Source organism: Streptopelia decaocto (genome assembly GCF_964273445.1).
Source record: "Streptopelia decaocto genome assembly, chromosome: 15".
NCBI classification, from domain to species: Eukaryota; Metazoa; Chordata; class Aves; order Columbiformes; family Columbidae; genus Streptopelia; species Streptopelia decaocto.
In genome coordinates this window covers 10130321-10145465 of record NC_138670.1, presented here as the reverse complement: position 1 = coordinate 10145465, position 15145 = coordinate 10130321, and the positions used below count along the sequence as shown (strand labels likewise).

Here is a 15145-nt window from a genome sequence, read left to right as displayed (position 1 = left end):
AAAAGCCATAAAAAAACAATCCTGCACACATAGCATATTGAAAAATAAAATCTAAACCTAAGTTCATTTTTCTCTTTAGTACAAGCTCTGGCAGTCCCAGGACTGTTCTAACTTCCAGCTGCTTGTCACGGCTGTAACATCACAGCAGTGAGGAAAAACCCTGAGCGCAGTTAGTCCAAGCTTAGCTGCCTTGCCCTTGAATCCCCCACCCTGCCCTGCTCTATCTGAGGCTGGGAAAAGAAAATAACAACAGGAAGCTGTTCCTAGAGCTCCTACAAGGGAAACAGTTATTTCCACGCCCTGCCTTATTTTAAATACCTGTAGATAGGGAAGATGGCATGGACAGATCACACACAAACCTGTAATTGAGGCAAGATTTTCTCAAGTGATAGATGTCATTGACTGTAATTGCTGTTGTCTGTTTCGACCTTCTCCTCGAGGTGTCTCCACCTCCCATTACAATGTCACAGCGAAAGAAGTTCCCTGGTGGTCTGCAAAGAAGCACATGGCAAGACAGAACTGACATTGTTTATATAACATAAAATGAATTCTAAATCAACAGTTCAGAGAAAGTAACATTCTTGCATAAAAAAGTAGACAAAAATAGTTATTTCACTGACAGATGGTGCTACTAACAGCAATATTTTGCGTCTATAAAGCACTCTGTACCCCAAATCCTCAAAATGTTTTGGAAAAAGGAATATACTACTATTCTTCAGTGTTTTAAAGAAAAAGTGAGACACAAGGCATTCACAGGGCTTTGTCAAAGTAATCAACGATTTACCACCAGAACGAAGAAGAGAATCCAGGCTTTTTAATCCCTTGTTACTCAGTTATAGACATTATTTTAATGTAGCCCTTGGATTTATTCATTTTAGTGTAGGGTGGGTAAAAAGGAGCACTAAAGCAGAAAGAAATGTATTCTCCATCTTAAACCAAGATTTTCCTTGTGGAATGGCAATAAGGATACCCTGCAGCCTGCGTTTTCTAAGCAGCCAGAAAGCCTTCATCCTCCGGACTGTGCTGGTAGCCGGGATAACCCCCAATCCATAATCTATGCCCAGTGCGTGCTGCGGGAGGCACAGATAACAAAGGCTGTGACAGAACTCCATCAGGGAAGTCCTTTCGGGCCCCATTTCCATCAGCTCATAAAAGGAACAGCCTGGACCCACATGCTGGGCTCTGCTAAGGCTGCTCCGGGCTGCAGCTCTTCATTTGCAAAAGAAATGACCCATTCATTCCGCTCTGACCTCTGCAGCCACTTCAGACTGCTGACCTCACCACCGATGGCCCCACCGCTACCGCGGCTCCTCAAACAGGTGCTCCCGGGTGAAAACCTCAGCCTTGCCAGGCGAGCTGGACCAACACAGCGTCCGGAGTCCTGTTTCAGGGGTCCCGGGGACTGTTCGTGCACAGGCGGGGAATGTTCAGCCCTCAAAGCATTTATTTCCCGTCCAGAAAAGCAGAGGCCAAATAAAAAAGAAGTGCAGATGAAAGGATGTAATTTTAACTGAGTCAACTGAAGTTAAAAAATATACTGATGTGTGTGTGCACTTGACAACACAGATCTCTTCCCTGCAATGACTGACAGCTGCACTTTGTCTTAGTGTGTGTTTGTCCAAGCAAGTCCTGATGTTCCTGTAGAGAACCGAGTGCCTTTAGACCGGGGTGTTCCCGTCCCTGCAGCAGGTCTCCAGATTCAGTTTTGTGTGGATGGATGGAAGGTGACAATGCTACTTCAGCAGGGGAATCCATGCGCATCCATTGCCTTCCAGGAAAAAGACACATCTCTCCGGCCACGCTCACCACCCACGTTTACCTCGGCATTCGCAGCCTTATTACCAGGAGCATCACGATCCATATTGACTTTTGGTTTTAACAGCCCCATTCTAGAGAGACAATTATGCCGTTTCACAGCCAGGCACAGGGTAGCGAGTCTCTTGTCAAAGGTCACTAAAGCATTTGGTGGCTGAACTGGGAAACTAGTGCTGGCTTTAAGTTGAAGTTCAGAGCCCTGCTCACTGGACTAATCTCCAGACAATAATATTTTTCTACTTGGCAGAGAGCTGGAAGCTTTCAAGTACATCTGGAAGAATACTAAGGCCCTCAGATAGAGTCACAGATATAAGCAGCACAGACTAACATAATTTTTCAATAGAAGTGGCATAAAAATAAAGCAAACTAGGTCAATTCTTCCACTGGTCTCCAAAGAACACCCAATTATCAGCATGAACATAACCATCTTTAATAAGCGAGCCCATTTGGAAGCTGAACTGTTTGTTCCAAGTGCCACATACACACCAGCTCTTGCTACTGGCAGAAGAGGCCTGTGAATCAGAGCCCGAAGTCTGATGCAAGAGAAACTTGGGCGTCTCAAGCTGCTTTCCCCGGCAGAGAACAACCCTATTATAATAGTTTGAGAAAGTCCCCTGCCTGCTTTCTCTCTGAGTAATTAAGAGTGAAATCCTCCTCTCAGTGACCCCAATGCTCTCAGCCTAGGCTGATTTACACATGAAAGGAACCCTCTGAGGGGCCTTCTCCCTTTCACATTCACAACCAGGCAGAACCTATAAATAAAACCTTTCTGAAAACGGGAGCTTTCAAAAAGGTCTGTGTATGTGTGCAAATGTATAGGAGAGAAAGGGAATGGATGTGTGCACTCGAGAGTGCCTGTGTGTTTGCATGCATACGTGAAGAGCGGGCGAGAAGAATGTGCATTCATACACCAGGACGCAAACAAGCTGCTCTACAGGGATGCGGGAGCGTGCACAGGTAGCTGGGAGCACTTACAGGAGCGAGAGAGCTTGTCCAGGCTGGTTTCCAGCTCACACGGTTGCAGGGGACGTTCGCCCAAGTCAGCCGAGTCACCCTAGAGTTACACACGAAAAAAATGAGAGCAGATTTAGGGCCAGTTGTGCACATGAGAGCAAGCTTGTGGTGCGCTTTCACTCCACAAAGCAGTAAAGTACTTGCAGAACAAAACACTTGTGTTTTATGTTGCTTTGAATATAACATGGGAGGCAACAGAATCAGGTCATGTGGCGTGTGTTCCGACAGCTTTGACAGAAAGTGAGGTTTTTAAAAGGTTGCATCTTCTCAGCAGCCAGGACAGAGAGCGAGTGTTGCATTTTCCAGGGCCATCACTGTTCACAAGTAATTTTTACAGTTTGTGGGAACACAAAGCTCCTAAAAGTTTGAAAAACAAACAATGGGACTGATGCCATGAAAATTAAGTTCAGAAAATCAAAAAAGACTATGACTGCCTTTGCAGTAGCTTATAAACATAAAAATGCATAGATATGAACCTGTACTCTCCCGCTGCCCTGTTCACCCCTGTGTCTACGCAGTCAGGACATTTTCCCTTCCAGGAGGCCTAAGAAGAACCAACACAGCTTCCAGGGAGCTGGCAGTCGCTGTGACCCTGCCTAACAGAAAGGAGTTGACAGGGAGCTCTGAGCCCAGCCAGGACAGAGCACAGGGTTCCACAACGCAGGTACCGGTCTGTGAGTCTTTGTCGCTGTAAGAGAAGCCTTTTTAAGACCTGGCTACGATGTGATAATTTGAGAGCTGCAAACTGTTTTACTGCACTGCTCCTGCCCAGCTGCATGGTTTCCTTCCTGAACTGTGCCCGTGCCGAGCGGCAGTGCCAGCGGTCGGGCTGTACATGCGCTGGCAGCGCTGGAGCTGCACTGCTGCTCGGGGGGAGACCCCGCGGTGCAAGGGGTGCTGCTCCCTTCTGACCCGACACTGCTGACCGCAGCTCTTAGATCTCTCCCCTGCCCAATTCTTATGCAAACACGGAGAATAAACAAGCAGAGAAAGGCACAAAGCAGGAGACATAAGGAGTGCAAAGCCTCGCACAACTGCACAAAGCGCAAAACGTCTCTTGTGCCGGTTCAAAACACTCTTCCCAGCTCCTTGCAGCAGGCAGGGGTGTGTGAGCGGGCTGCAGAGCTCCCTCCTACCGAGCCCGCAGCTAAAGCCCTCCCCCAGTTCCCAGGGTCTTCAAATGAAGATTTGCATCGCACTTCCAGACCGTTCCCCAGAGAAGGGACAATGGCGCTCTCAGTGCCCTCTTCCCCCCTCCCTCCTTCACTTACAAAGCTGATAAAGCCCTGGTGAAAAGGGGAACAAAGGATTTACAGATGGCAGAATATTGATTTCTGCAGTTCGAGGACTACAGGGAAAAGATGAAGAACCCCCCAGAAACTCTGTGAAGTTCGAGACACGGGCACTATCTCTGCAGCACGAACTCCGCGTTTGCTAAGGCCGTATCTGATGGAGGAGACATTGCTATTCGAGGGGGACGAGCAGGTCCCTGACAACTTGAAAATGCGCAGAGATGAGATTACAGTCTGAAATCCCACTGAGCGCGTTTGTTGTTCCCAAACCTGCTAAACGAAGAGGCGCGTCAGCGAAAGCAGTTTGCCACCAGGCGGGCTGGCCCGGCATTGCCTTGAGAGCCTTCGGCCTCGGCTGGCGGCATCCACGGCTTTTATCAGCCGCGTCAGTGATCTGTGCTGTTATCCGTGTCCTCGTCTCTCCACCAGCCACCACTGCAGCTGGAAAAATAAGAAAAAGGTGAAAGATGAGTCTTCGGAAAACGGCCTTTGATTCTGGATCGCATTGAAACCTCCTGCTCTCAAAACTCCCCAACTTTTCAGGCCATTACCTGAAGGCTAAAGCTTCCTCCCTCCACAAGCATTTCTGTGCTCAGCACACGTAAATCCAAGCTTTATTCTGTGCTACAAACATTTTTTTCAGCTTAGTGAGTCAACTCTGCCTCTACTGAACAGCAGCTCGCTGAAATAGTTTCAGATTTTGCTGCACTGAACAACGATACGATCCAAAGTGCTCAAATCAGGCGCTGCATGTCACTGCTGCACATCCAACAGGAGACATGGACTGAGAGACCAAGGCAGACCACAGGAGTTCTGGCCTGACCTCCACACTGAAAACAGCCTCTCAAAGGGACTGGCCACCAGCTCTTTGCATTTTCTTTTTATGATCCTTTCTCAGAGCTAATTTGGTAGCATTTCTGCACTCAGAAGCCTCCCAGGGTGCCAGGTCTTTTAGAAAAACATACACTGAAACTTCCTCAAAGTGTTGAATTTAGGACCAGATTTTTAAAGGTGATAAGCTGGTTTCTAAATTAAGCAATAGGCCCTTCAATAGGTCAGCTTTGGAAAAAGCTCACATTAAATCACCTCTGCAAGGCAACAGTGCATACTGGGAGGTGCAAGAGGGGGTTCCCACCCCACAATTCAGTAATCCAGACAGAGCTACTGGGCCAGTGGTAGAGTTAATTCACCAGTATTTTCCCCACACCTTTGTAAAAACACCCACTGTCAGGATGAGTGCAAACATCACAGTGACAATAACCATATCACACAGTTAAACATATTTCATACAACTATATCAAAACATTCTTCACAATACTTTTTAAAATAAATGCGTTTATTCAAATACCTGCCTTATCTCAACAAGAAGTTTTTCACATGGAAACTTTTGTATCTTCCAAGAGTCACTCTCAATTTACACCACCTTTTAAGAACAGATGAATCAGACCCATTAGACTCCTGGCACACCTAATACAGAGATTAATTGCAGCTGTTGGGATGATGAAGCCTAAGAAAGCCCCGTTTTAAATCAGTGTAACTCAGACTAATGAAACTGCTACCATATTCAGGTTCAGGTCAGACCCAAACCAAATTTCAGGAGCACCTTGGAGCTCCACAGGTGGAACAATCACTCACAGGAGCTTCTTTTAACCTGGGGCAGCTGTGCCAAGAGCTGCCACCATTACACACTGCTCTCTATGGGCATTTTCTTCTCTGAAGAGCATTTTCGAGGCTCAGAGTGAAGCTGTTGGGGAGGACGAGGCACAAGCAGACCTTGGCTGCTCTCACCTCCCGCTCAACACTTGCACGTTGTCTTTTGAGGCTACCGCAGCAGCACTGCTCGCAAAATCTTATTGCAGAGAACACCACTTCATGCTTCCCTCACCCTAGACAGGAGTTTGCTGCTTCTTTTGTTGATCCTTTTTTGTTTTCTCTCCTTTGTAAACATCAGTGTCTGTTGTTTACTTACAGTTCTTATTGCTACAAACACAACTGGTTTTGCTTACATAGCTTTCTGCTGTAAACACTGTAATTTGCTTTAGGGTGCTTTCATCACTTAAATATTATAAAAAATAATTCTTGCATCTTCTTTTCCCATGAAAATTCCCATGCAAGTTCCTTTTAAGAAGTCTGATGTTACAGACCTCATAAGCCCGAATCCAAAGGATGCAGGTGGAGAAAGGCAAAATCTACCTCCAGTGTGGCCAAGAACGACATAATACCCCCCCCACTCAGCAAAGCAGGTGCGTGCGTGCACCCCGAGCTGCAGCAGCTTTGGGTGTGTAAGAAATGCACCGTGTCCGTGGGCACCCACGGTGCACCAGGAGGCACCGGTTTCACTGCGGACGTGACGCTGTTCTCTGCTCCTCGCTCTTTCGGTCTCTACATCCGCTACAGGGCTCCTCGCGTCACTGCGGGGTTCAAGGGTTTCAAAACCCGCTCTTCATCTAAACGGCTTCTGCCGAACAGCCAACCATCACGCTCCAATTAAAAATCATAGTGAAATAGGGTCTAGATATTTGTGAATTAATCACGATTTTTTTTTTCCTGGAGATCTTGTGTTTGTTCAAATGACGTTAACAACTCAGCAGAATCATCCCAGGAATCCACATAATTAAAAACACATTAATGGTTACAAAATTGCTTTTCATTAATAACAAATAACATCTTATGATGAAACCTTGTAAAGGGTGAGTGTCAGGAGGATGTCAGGCTGATCTCGGTGACAACCAATGACAGGACAAGGGGTAATGGGTACAAACTGGAACACAAGAGGTTCCACTTAAATTTGAGAAGAAACTTGTTCCCGGTGAGTTTGACAGAGCCTGGCCCAGGCTGCCCAGGGGGGTTGTGGAGTCTCCTTCTCTGCAGACATTCCAACCCGCCTGGACACCTTCCTGTGTAACCTCATCTGGGTGTTCCTGCTCCATGGGGGGATTGCACTGGATGAGCTTTCCAGGGCCCTTCAACCCGTGACGTTCTGGGATTCTGTGATCTTTTTACTGCCGTGATTGAAACAACTTTTATATCCCAGCGATGGAATCGGTCTCTAATGTGAAAAATAAAATCACATTAACAAATCCAACAGCCCTTCCCTGCTGTTGCATAAAAGCACCTCAGCCCGGCTATGCGGACCCCCCGCTCCCAACATGGCGCTTGTTTCCCCCCCCGTGACGTCACTAACGGTTCCTCCCGCCCCCAGATGGCGCACGCGCAGCCGGCGGCCCCGCCGCTCGCAGCTCAAGGTCAGCGTGTCCCCTCCCGGCCGCCGTCGCTCCGGGTTCCGGTTCCGGACGCGGAGCGGACGGGATGGCGGCGCTCGGGAGGGTCTCTCGGCTGCTGCTCGGTGCCGCCGGCCCGCGCTCCCCGCCGGCGCGGGGCATGGCGGCTGCGGCACACGAGGGCGGCGGAGGTAACGGGGCTCTGCAGGGCGAAGGCGCGGCCGGGGCCGCGGGGCGCTGCCCTTGACAGGCGCTGCCCTTGCGGGCCCGGGGCGGCGGCAGCTCCGGGAGCGCTGGGCTTGAACCGGGAGAGAGGGGAGCCCCCGCTTCTCCCGGTTAGGAACGGGGAGGGGGACGCTCGCTGTGGTGAGGGACACGGCGTGATTCCTCATTAATGCACTAATTGCATTTAACGCGCTCTCAGGTCACTAACGCTCGTGGAAGCGGTGACTGTTGTAACTCTAATGCTCTTTACTAGCCCGCTTGTGGAAGACGCTGACGTTTGTGGTGGCGCTGCCCGGGGTCGCGGTTTGCATGCTCAACTGCTACCTGAAGGCCCAGCACGAGCACGAGAGACCCGAGTTTGTCCCGTACGCTCACCTGCGGATCAGGACCAAGGTACGTTTTGCTCTAAAGGCCTCTTGCTTCCTGAGGTTACTGCAGCATCTCTTGCAGCCTCATCCTCTATGTGAGGTCCTGCATATGAAGCTGTGATCGTAACTCATGGCTTTGTTTCTGAGGCATTGGGAGGCTCTCAGCTCAGGTGAAGTACCTGTGGTATTCACAGGCTGTCCCACCCCCAAGGAATCCTGCTAGTGTCTCACTGAAAGTATTTCAGTCCTATTGCTGTTGTACTTAAACTAATATAGAGCTAAAAGGTAACAGAGGTGATCCCAGATTCTCGAAGCTGGGGCCCTCACAGTGTAGCACAGTCGATGTTTAAGGTAAGGGACTGTTTTCCATCCCCTGCTGCCTGTAGCCCAGAAACAGATGCCAGCTTGCTTAATTCATCAGCCTGTCAAGCTGTGTGATGCCGGAGTCCCTGTTGCTGCTCGTGTCCTGTGCTGATCAGTTCATTATCTGCAGCTGCCTTATCTTCTTTTTCCAACAGCCTTTTCCCTGGGGAGACGGGAACAAAACTCTATTCCACAACCCCCATGTTAATGCTCTCCCAACCGGTTATGAAGACTGAGATCCCGACCACAGCCAGAACTTTGGCTCTTCCAGTCTTGGACCAGAATGTTGTGTGGGAACCATCACTTAAAAATCTCCACATTCCTTCTGCGATGAAGCCAAGTGGCGTTGTGGCCTCTGTCTGTGCTTGTGTAGAGGCCCTTTAAATAAACAACTCTGAACTTGACTTGAACATCTGACTTTTTTGTTAACCTGAATCCTTAGAAATTCTTTAGTTTGGTGTTCGATTAAAACATTGAGGCTTCACTGAGGTTACAGTGCAGGAGTTTGGGGGTTTGGCTGTTTGAACGTTAATACCTCCTCCTGTATCTGATAACACCAACAGGAACGCATCCAGCGTAGGATGCTGCGGGGTTTTATGTTCTTCATGTCTGGTTTAACCGATCACTGTAAGCCCAGAGGAAACAGCCACATGAACAGGTATCAAGCTAATACTGCAGATTCAGATTTGATATATGCTAAATCATGTTCTCTATAATCAGCAATGTTTATTAGTAGCCATGAAGGCAATTTTCTCTTAGGCCCTTATTGGCAGCAAAGATGTGTAATTAAGCTGTGTGCCTTCACAATGTTGATCTTCAGCTCCCAAGCTGTCTAGTGTATCAGTATGTGGATTGCTCACAATTCTTTCTCATAACGCTGCAGTCTCGTTGTTCAAAGTCTCTCATACAGGTGTTAGAAATGAAAATTTTTGCTCCACCGCATGTGTCTGTGTAATATGTGTCACTCAGAAGCTTCTTAAACTAGAAGAGCTTAATTACCTTCCATAGTTAGCAAACAATTCTAAAGCCCTGAGCCTGTCAAAGTACAATGTTAATTTTGAAGTTCTTCCTCCCTGCAAGTCACGGAATCACAGAACAGTTGTAGTGAGATACCCCAGCAGCAGCTGGGGCTTTTAACATCAGCTGTCACACTTCTACCCAATGTTCCCCTCATTCAACACGTTTTAACTACCACAGGCAAAAGTCTAACAGCGATCGTGGCCGGCCTGATGCTCTGTGGTAGCGTGGAAAAGGACGGCCAGGGCTGCATTGTGGTTTTACTGCAGGAACATGTAATGCTAAAGGAGAGAACAATCAGCTTTGGGATTGTTTCAGTACCTCAAAAAAGGCTGAAGCAGCAGCCTTTGCATTAAAAGTGTTCTCAGCTTCAGTTGCAGGCCACCTCCATCCCTCCTAGTCATAATCAGATTCTACTGCACAGTTATCTACTTGAACAAAATAGAACCAGGTTATATTTATTTTGGCTGAGTTACTACAGGTCCAATAGAGTGCTTTTATATCACCTCTGTTGCTGATACAAAATAATGCTTTAGCCCGTCAGCATTCAGGAGCGTATAAAACAAATTTCACCAAATTTCAGCAGCATAGAGGCGAGACAAAGTAAACCAACCTCCTTCATACTCTGTTATATAAATAAGCAAGAGAAACTGGTCACAAAGCAGCTACGAACTCAGCCCACTCTAATAAGCGTTCTCCTATTACAGTGCATTCAATCATTCAACAGAAAGTTAGTTCAAACGGCTTTTTGCGCTGATAGATGCTGAACCACCACCACCAAAATTCATTGAAAAGGAAGCAGCAGTTACCACATAATCCACTAGGGTTTTTTTTGGTGGCTGTTTTTACAAGCAGAGAAGATTCTTTACTTCCTCCTGCTAAAAGAGCAGCGTAACAAAGGTCTTATCCAGGCGGCATCCAGTCTTATGCCTGGAGATGTTGCTTAGTCCAAGGGCTCGTATCAGTGACTCCATCCATACAGCTGACGTCAAGAGGAGTTTTCTGTTTTTCCTTTACTTGGGCCCATGAACTCCAGGCCTTCAATGGGTATATCCTTTTCTTTAATTGCTTTCTGAAAACAAAACAAAACAAAACAAAACAAATAAACTTGACATGTCTTTATAGCGCTATGTGGCGTGGGTTTTGGTACAAAACGTTATCTAGAAAAGCAGCCTGAAAGCTGGTTTGGATGAAGCTTCAGTATCAGAGATGCTCACGCAGAACTACGAACACACCACAGCCTTTAGACCAGCCGGCTTAAGAAGTTACATTAACGAGAAAAATACAGTAAGAGACACCTGTAAAATATTATATATCGTGACTGGCAGGAAATGTGGAGCAGCGCGGTGGGCACGGAGCTGCGGGCAGGGGGTGCGGGGGAGCCGGACCGAGAGGAAGCGCGGTCAGGAGCAGCGAGTGACCAGGCGGAGCTCGGAGCTGCTGCCACGGGAGGAGGCGGCGGGGCCGCACGCACCTGCACGCAGAGCTGGTAGCGCTTGAAGAGCTGCCCGCAGGGGTCCCCGTCGCTCTCCCCCTTGAGGAACTTCTCGGCGAACCAGCGGTTGAAGCACTGGTCGTACTCGCGCTTCAGCTCGGTGCACGCCTCGCCCACGCTGTTCATGGCGGCGGCGCCCGCTCCCGTCACCGGCCGGCCCGCGCCGCCGCTCTGACGCGCTTCCGGCGCGGGAGGTGACGTGCAGACGCCGCCGTTAGGGCGCGATGCGGGCGCTGCGGTTGTGGCGGGGGCTGCGGGCGCTGCCGGCCCCTCCCGTTCGGGCCCTGCGGAGCGCGGTGCCCCCGCGGCCGGCCTGGCAGCACGGCGAGCCGCGGCCGGGCCCGCAGGTAGGGCGGCTGGGCCGGAGAACGGGCAGCCCCCGAACGGCTCCGGGCGGGTCCTGCTCCCGGAACGAGCGCCGGCTCCGGTTGGCCCTGGGCGCGGCGGGAGGTTAGAAGGAGGAGGAAAATAAAGAGTTCGGTTCAAGTTAGTTTTCTAAGAAAACGCAAGAAATCACCGTGTCCCGGCAGGTGTAGACTCGGGGTTTTGCCGTGTAACCAGTTTTTGGTTAAAAAAACGGAAATAGCGCCATGTTAAACTTTCTCCCGTTTGCCTTTGTTGGTGTTTGCGCTGCAGACGGTGGCGGCGGAGGTGCTGGGGCGGCTGGAGCACCTGGCCCTGGTTGATTTCCGCGACGCGGAGGGCGTGCAGCGGCTGCAGAGCGCGATCCGGTTCGCTGACCAGCTGCGGGAGGTCAACACCGACGGCGTGGAGCCGATGGACTCGGTCCTGGAGGACAGGTGATGGACCGCAGCAGCCTCCTTTGACTGCTAGAGGATCAAACTACTCACTTTTGTAATTACTTTTTTTCTAGGAATCCCATCCCATCACCCATCCTTCTACAAAAAACATGATAAAAACGCGTTTGACCCCTTTGCTTACAGAAAAGTTTTTATCATGTTTTTTGTAGAAGGATGATGTCCTTGGCCACCGTGGCCTTTACACGTAGTGTAGCAAAGATGTGCTCCCGTTCCTTTGTGACTTGTCATGAACGATCCGCACACGCTGCTTCCCAAATACCTATCGATGCCATTCTTAGTTGCTTCAGAGTGTTCCAATACTTGTCTTACCGCTTGCTGAAGACAACGTTTAGAGATAAGCCATACTTTACAGAATAGCTTAAAACAGACAAGTAATCTTTGTTCTTCAGGTGTCTGTATCTCAGGGAAGATGATGTTACAGAAGGTAACTGCACAAGAGAGCTGCTGAAAAACGCCAGAGAGAAAGTGGAAGAATATTTTGTAGCCCCACCAGGTATTGTCTTGCTTATAAAAACCTCCTAACTTTGCTTGAATTAAACTGAGGAATGTAACTTGCCAGAACTACATTTGGAAATACTAGCTGGTAGTAGGAAAGGACTAAAATAACTACCTGTAGCCATCTGAACATGACAGTTTGCAACCTGTTGGCCCAAACGCAGGACCGAAACTTTAGAGCAAGGGCAGCTACAGCACACATTGCGTGATTATTTACAGGAAGTCAGACAGAACTTGCTTTCCTTACTTGCTCAGAAAACTTAAGTTGCCTGTTCATACTTAGAACGAACTGGAGAAACTTTTCTGCTGAGTTGTACTACCCAGAAGGTACCTTACGGCTGGTCTCACACAACTTTCTTTTTGTTTTCTATCAGGTAACATCCCTTTACCAAAGCTAGAAGACCAAGAGACTTTTCTGCAGGGCTCTTAGCAAAAGCCCAGAACCCAAACACAAAATCAGTGTTTTATTTGAGCAGAAAAAGAGGTTTGTGCAGTTACAGATGAAATACCCTGGTGTGTGTTTTGGTCAAAAGAGCACTTGCAAGACAATTCACAGAAGAAAGAAGGTATAAAATGTTTAGTAGTGCTACTGAAATGCCGATGTTTATGAAGCTGAAAGGCAGCATGACAGATCACTTCAGGGCTTTTATTTAGCAAAGCAAATTTGGTGTTATACTTTTAAGATACTGACTGGTGTAAAGGCAAACAATAGGTAATATAAATTAGAGATTAATAATACACATGTTGTTTCTTAACATTTCAAAGAGCCACCAAGCATATTGGAAACATCATCATTTGAGAAACACAGACAAATACTAAAGAGTGTGAATAATAGTGGCACAAACTTCAGCCATTAGTGACTTGCTCTTTAATACCCTGTGTACAAACTGCTCGGACAAGCTCCCTCTCAGGCCGTTCATTATGTGCCACATATTAAATGGAAAACAGGCTGAGTGAAAAGGAAAGCGGCTGCCTTCGGCCATAGAAGAAATCAGCCACTGGGTAGGATCCACTTTCACTGTACCTGCAAGGCTGCATGTTTGGTAAGCTTTGAACTGTATTTTTTCTGGAACTGATTTTTTTATATATATTTTTCTGCCAGAAAGTAAACACTTGAACACTTGTCCGACTCTTATTTGTGCAGTTACTTTGTTCTTTGTTTAAGCTTCCATAACATATGCTCATACATATACACAGACGCATAAAACATGCAATTATTATGATACTTTAATTCAACACCCTTGAAAGAATTCAAGTCTCTATTTAACCCCACTAATCCAATTCTCTGCAAAGCTACAACACTGTATTAGTGCTTTAGTCCCAGTGATGCTGTATTAGTGCTTTGGTCTCAGGCTTTTCAAGATTCAGACCCTGCAAATGCTCCAAGTTTTACAGATACACAAGCTCAGCCTAAAAGTCATTTACAATTAATATATACATCATGACAAGGAAAGATCTCAAGTCATGCCATACAACAAGTGTGTTAGCAGAAGATTCCAGTTTGAGAAATCCCCATTTATTCTATCCATTTTGGCCTCCTCCTTTGATTATCAGAGAAAATAAAGACTGTTACTTACATAGAAAAAGGAAGAGGAATTTGAGAGTGAACTGCATGGCCTCAGGAGCTTTCAACCCAAAATATCAAGTAACTATTTAAAAGCAACACCCAAACCAACAATTTGGACAAGGATGATTCCACCTTCCCAGTGCAGCACAGGCTAGGCTTAAAAACACCAAGTCCAGGTATCATGCCGGGGGGTCTGGACATGACCACCCTCACCCACACACTCCAATCAGAGAACAGACAGATGCCTGTTCCCTGCACCCCAAACTGCATTTAAAGTGGAAAACACACCTTTCCTTAATGAAGGGGTTTGTTGCAACTTCACCACTAATGAGGGAATTACAGCTGTGATGCAGACACCTGCAGCCACCAAACAGAAAGCCCAGCAAAGACCAGATGAGCTGCCTGTGGGGCAGAACGCATTAGCGCTTCAGCCTGTCCTTGGCATGTCTAAGGTGGTGGGTGCTGTGCCCCATGGGATGGCCTGAAGCCCCATGAGGCCCCGGCTGCACCCTGAAGGGGGGACAAGATGCCCTTCATGGTGCTGGTTCACCTGCTTTCACCGCAGAGCCTCTGGATCTGGGTCACATCTTCATGTGGTTCTACCACAATGCAACTTACAAACCGAGGTATGTGAATAGATACAGTTAAGGAATAGTAATAAAATCACTACCTGTAAATTCCATGTAACTGTGGTTTGGCAAACATAATGTGTATTTGTGAAATAACTCATCTTTTCTCAGTGGTTGATAGAGCAAAAATAATCTTAAAAATACTTGTTTAAAAAGAAAACAACAAAAGGAGACCAGATTCTAAGATGACGTCAATATATCTAGTTTCCCTGGAGACCATGGAGATAACTTGACTTACACCTGCTAAGGTTTTTCCACTACTGTGTAGATCTGTACCATATAAAATTGGATGAGAAGCCCTAGCATACAGATTCCAGGTTTACAAAGAAAATTTCAAGATGGAGATTTCTTCAGCTTTATGGGAAAAAGAAAATAGATGTTTTATTGCTAGTAATGATTATTTTATGTTTTTATAGTAAGTAGGAGCCCCAGAAAAAAAAAAAATCTCGATTAGATATAGTGATACAGTACTGAACACAGAGGAAAAAAAAAAGGCCTCATCTGAAAAGTGCTTACAATCTAATCTGCGTCTGCAGGGGAATCTCATGATATGTCTTATCCATTACCGAATTTTCTTTGACACCTGGTCTGCTCCAGCTATCATCTCCTATGTATATTTGTTCTGCCTTCCCCTGCAGCTCTATCCTGAGGGAAACTATCCTTTTATATTCTAGATTAACAAGTAAGACTCTAATGTTTCTCTTTAAAGCCATGTATCTCAGGCTTTAATGTTTCTCATTAATGACAGGTATCTCACCCACACTGACATTTCCTGCAGTCGTCAGCACATCTGTTCCTTCAGCTAACCATTTCTTAATAAATG

The 15145-nt window shown here is 47.2% G+C and overlaps 3 protein-coding genes across 3 annotated transcripts; 2 read left to right on the top strand and 1 right to left on the bottom strand.

Moving 5' to 3' along the window:
* Window positions 1-7371: 7371 nt before the first annotated feature.
* Window positions 7372-8702, top strand: COX6A1 (cytochrome c oxidase subunit 6A1). The gene is made up of 3 exons (XM_082065935.1): window positions 7372-7533; window positions 7821-7960; window positions 8454-8702. Exons 1-3 carry the CDS (start codon window positions 7431-7433, stop codon window positions 8532-8534), a joined length of 324 nt encoding a protein of 107 aa, XP_081922061.1. The 5' UTR covers window positions 7372-7430; the 3' UTR covers window positions 8535-8702.
* A 1045-nt stretch (window positions 8703-9747) lies between these two features.
* Window positions 9748-10999, bottom strand: TRIAP1 (TP53 regulated inhibitor of apoptosis 1). Its single transcript, XM_082065936.1, has 2 exons — window positions 10790-10999; window positions 9748-10387 (listed from the first exon to the last, which is right to left on the bottom strand). The coding sequence occupies exons 1-2, from the start codon at window positions 10934-10936 to the stop codon at window positions 10304-10306; spliced, it is 231 nt and encodes a 76-aa protein (XP_081922062.1). The 5' UTR covers window positions 10937-10999; the 3' UTR covers window positions 9748-10303.
* Window positions 10994-13261, top strand: GATC (glutamyl-tRNA amidotransferase subunit C). The gene is made up of 4 exons (XM_082065934.1): window positions 10994-11157; window positions 11447-11610; window positions 12021-12124; window positions 12501-13261. Exons 1-4 carry the CDS (start codon window positions 11035-11037, stop codon window positions 12554-12556), a joined length of 447 nt encoding a protein of 148 aa, XP_081922060.1. The 5' UTR covers window positions 10994-11034; the 3' UTR covers window positions 12557-13261.
* Window positions 13262-15145: the final 1884 nt, after the last annotated feature.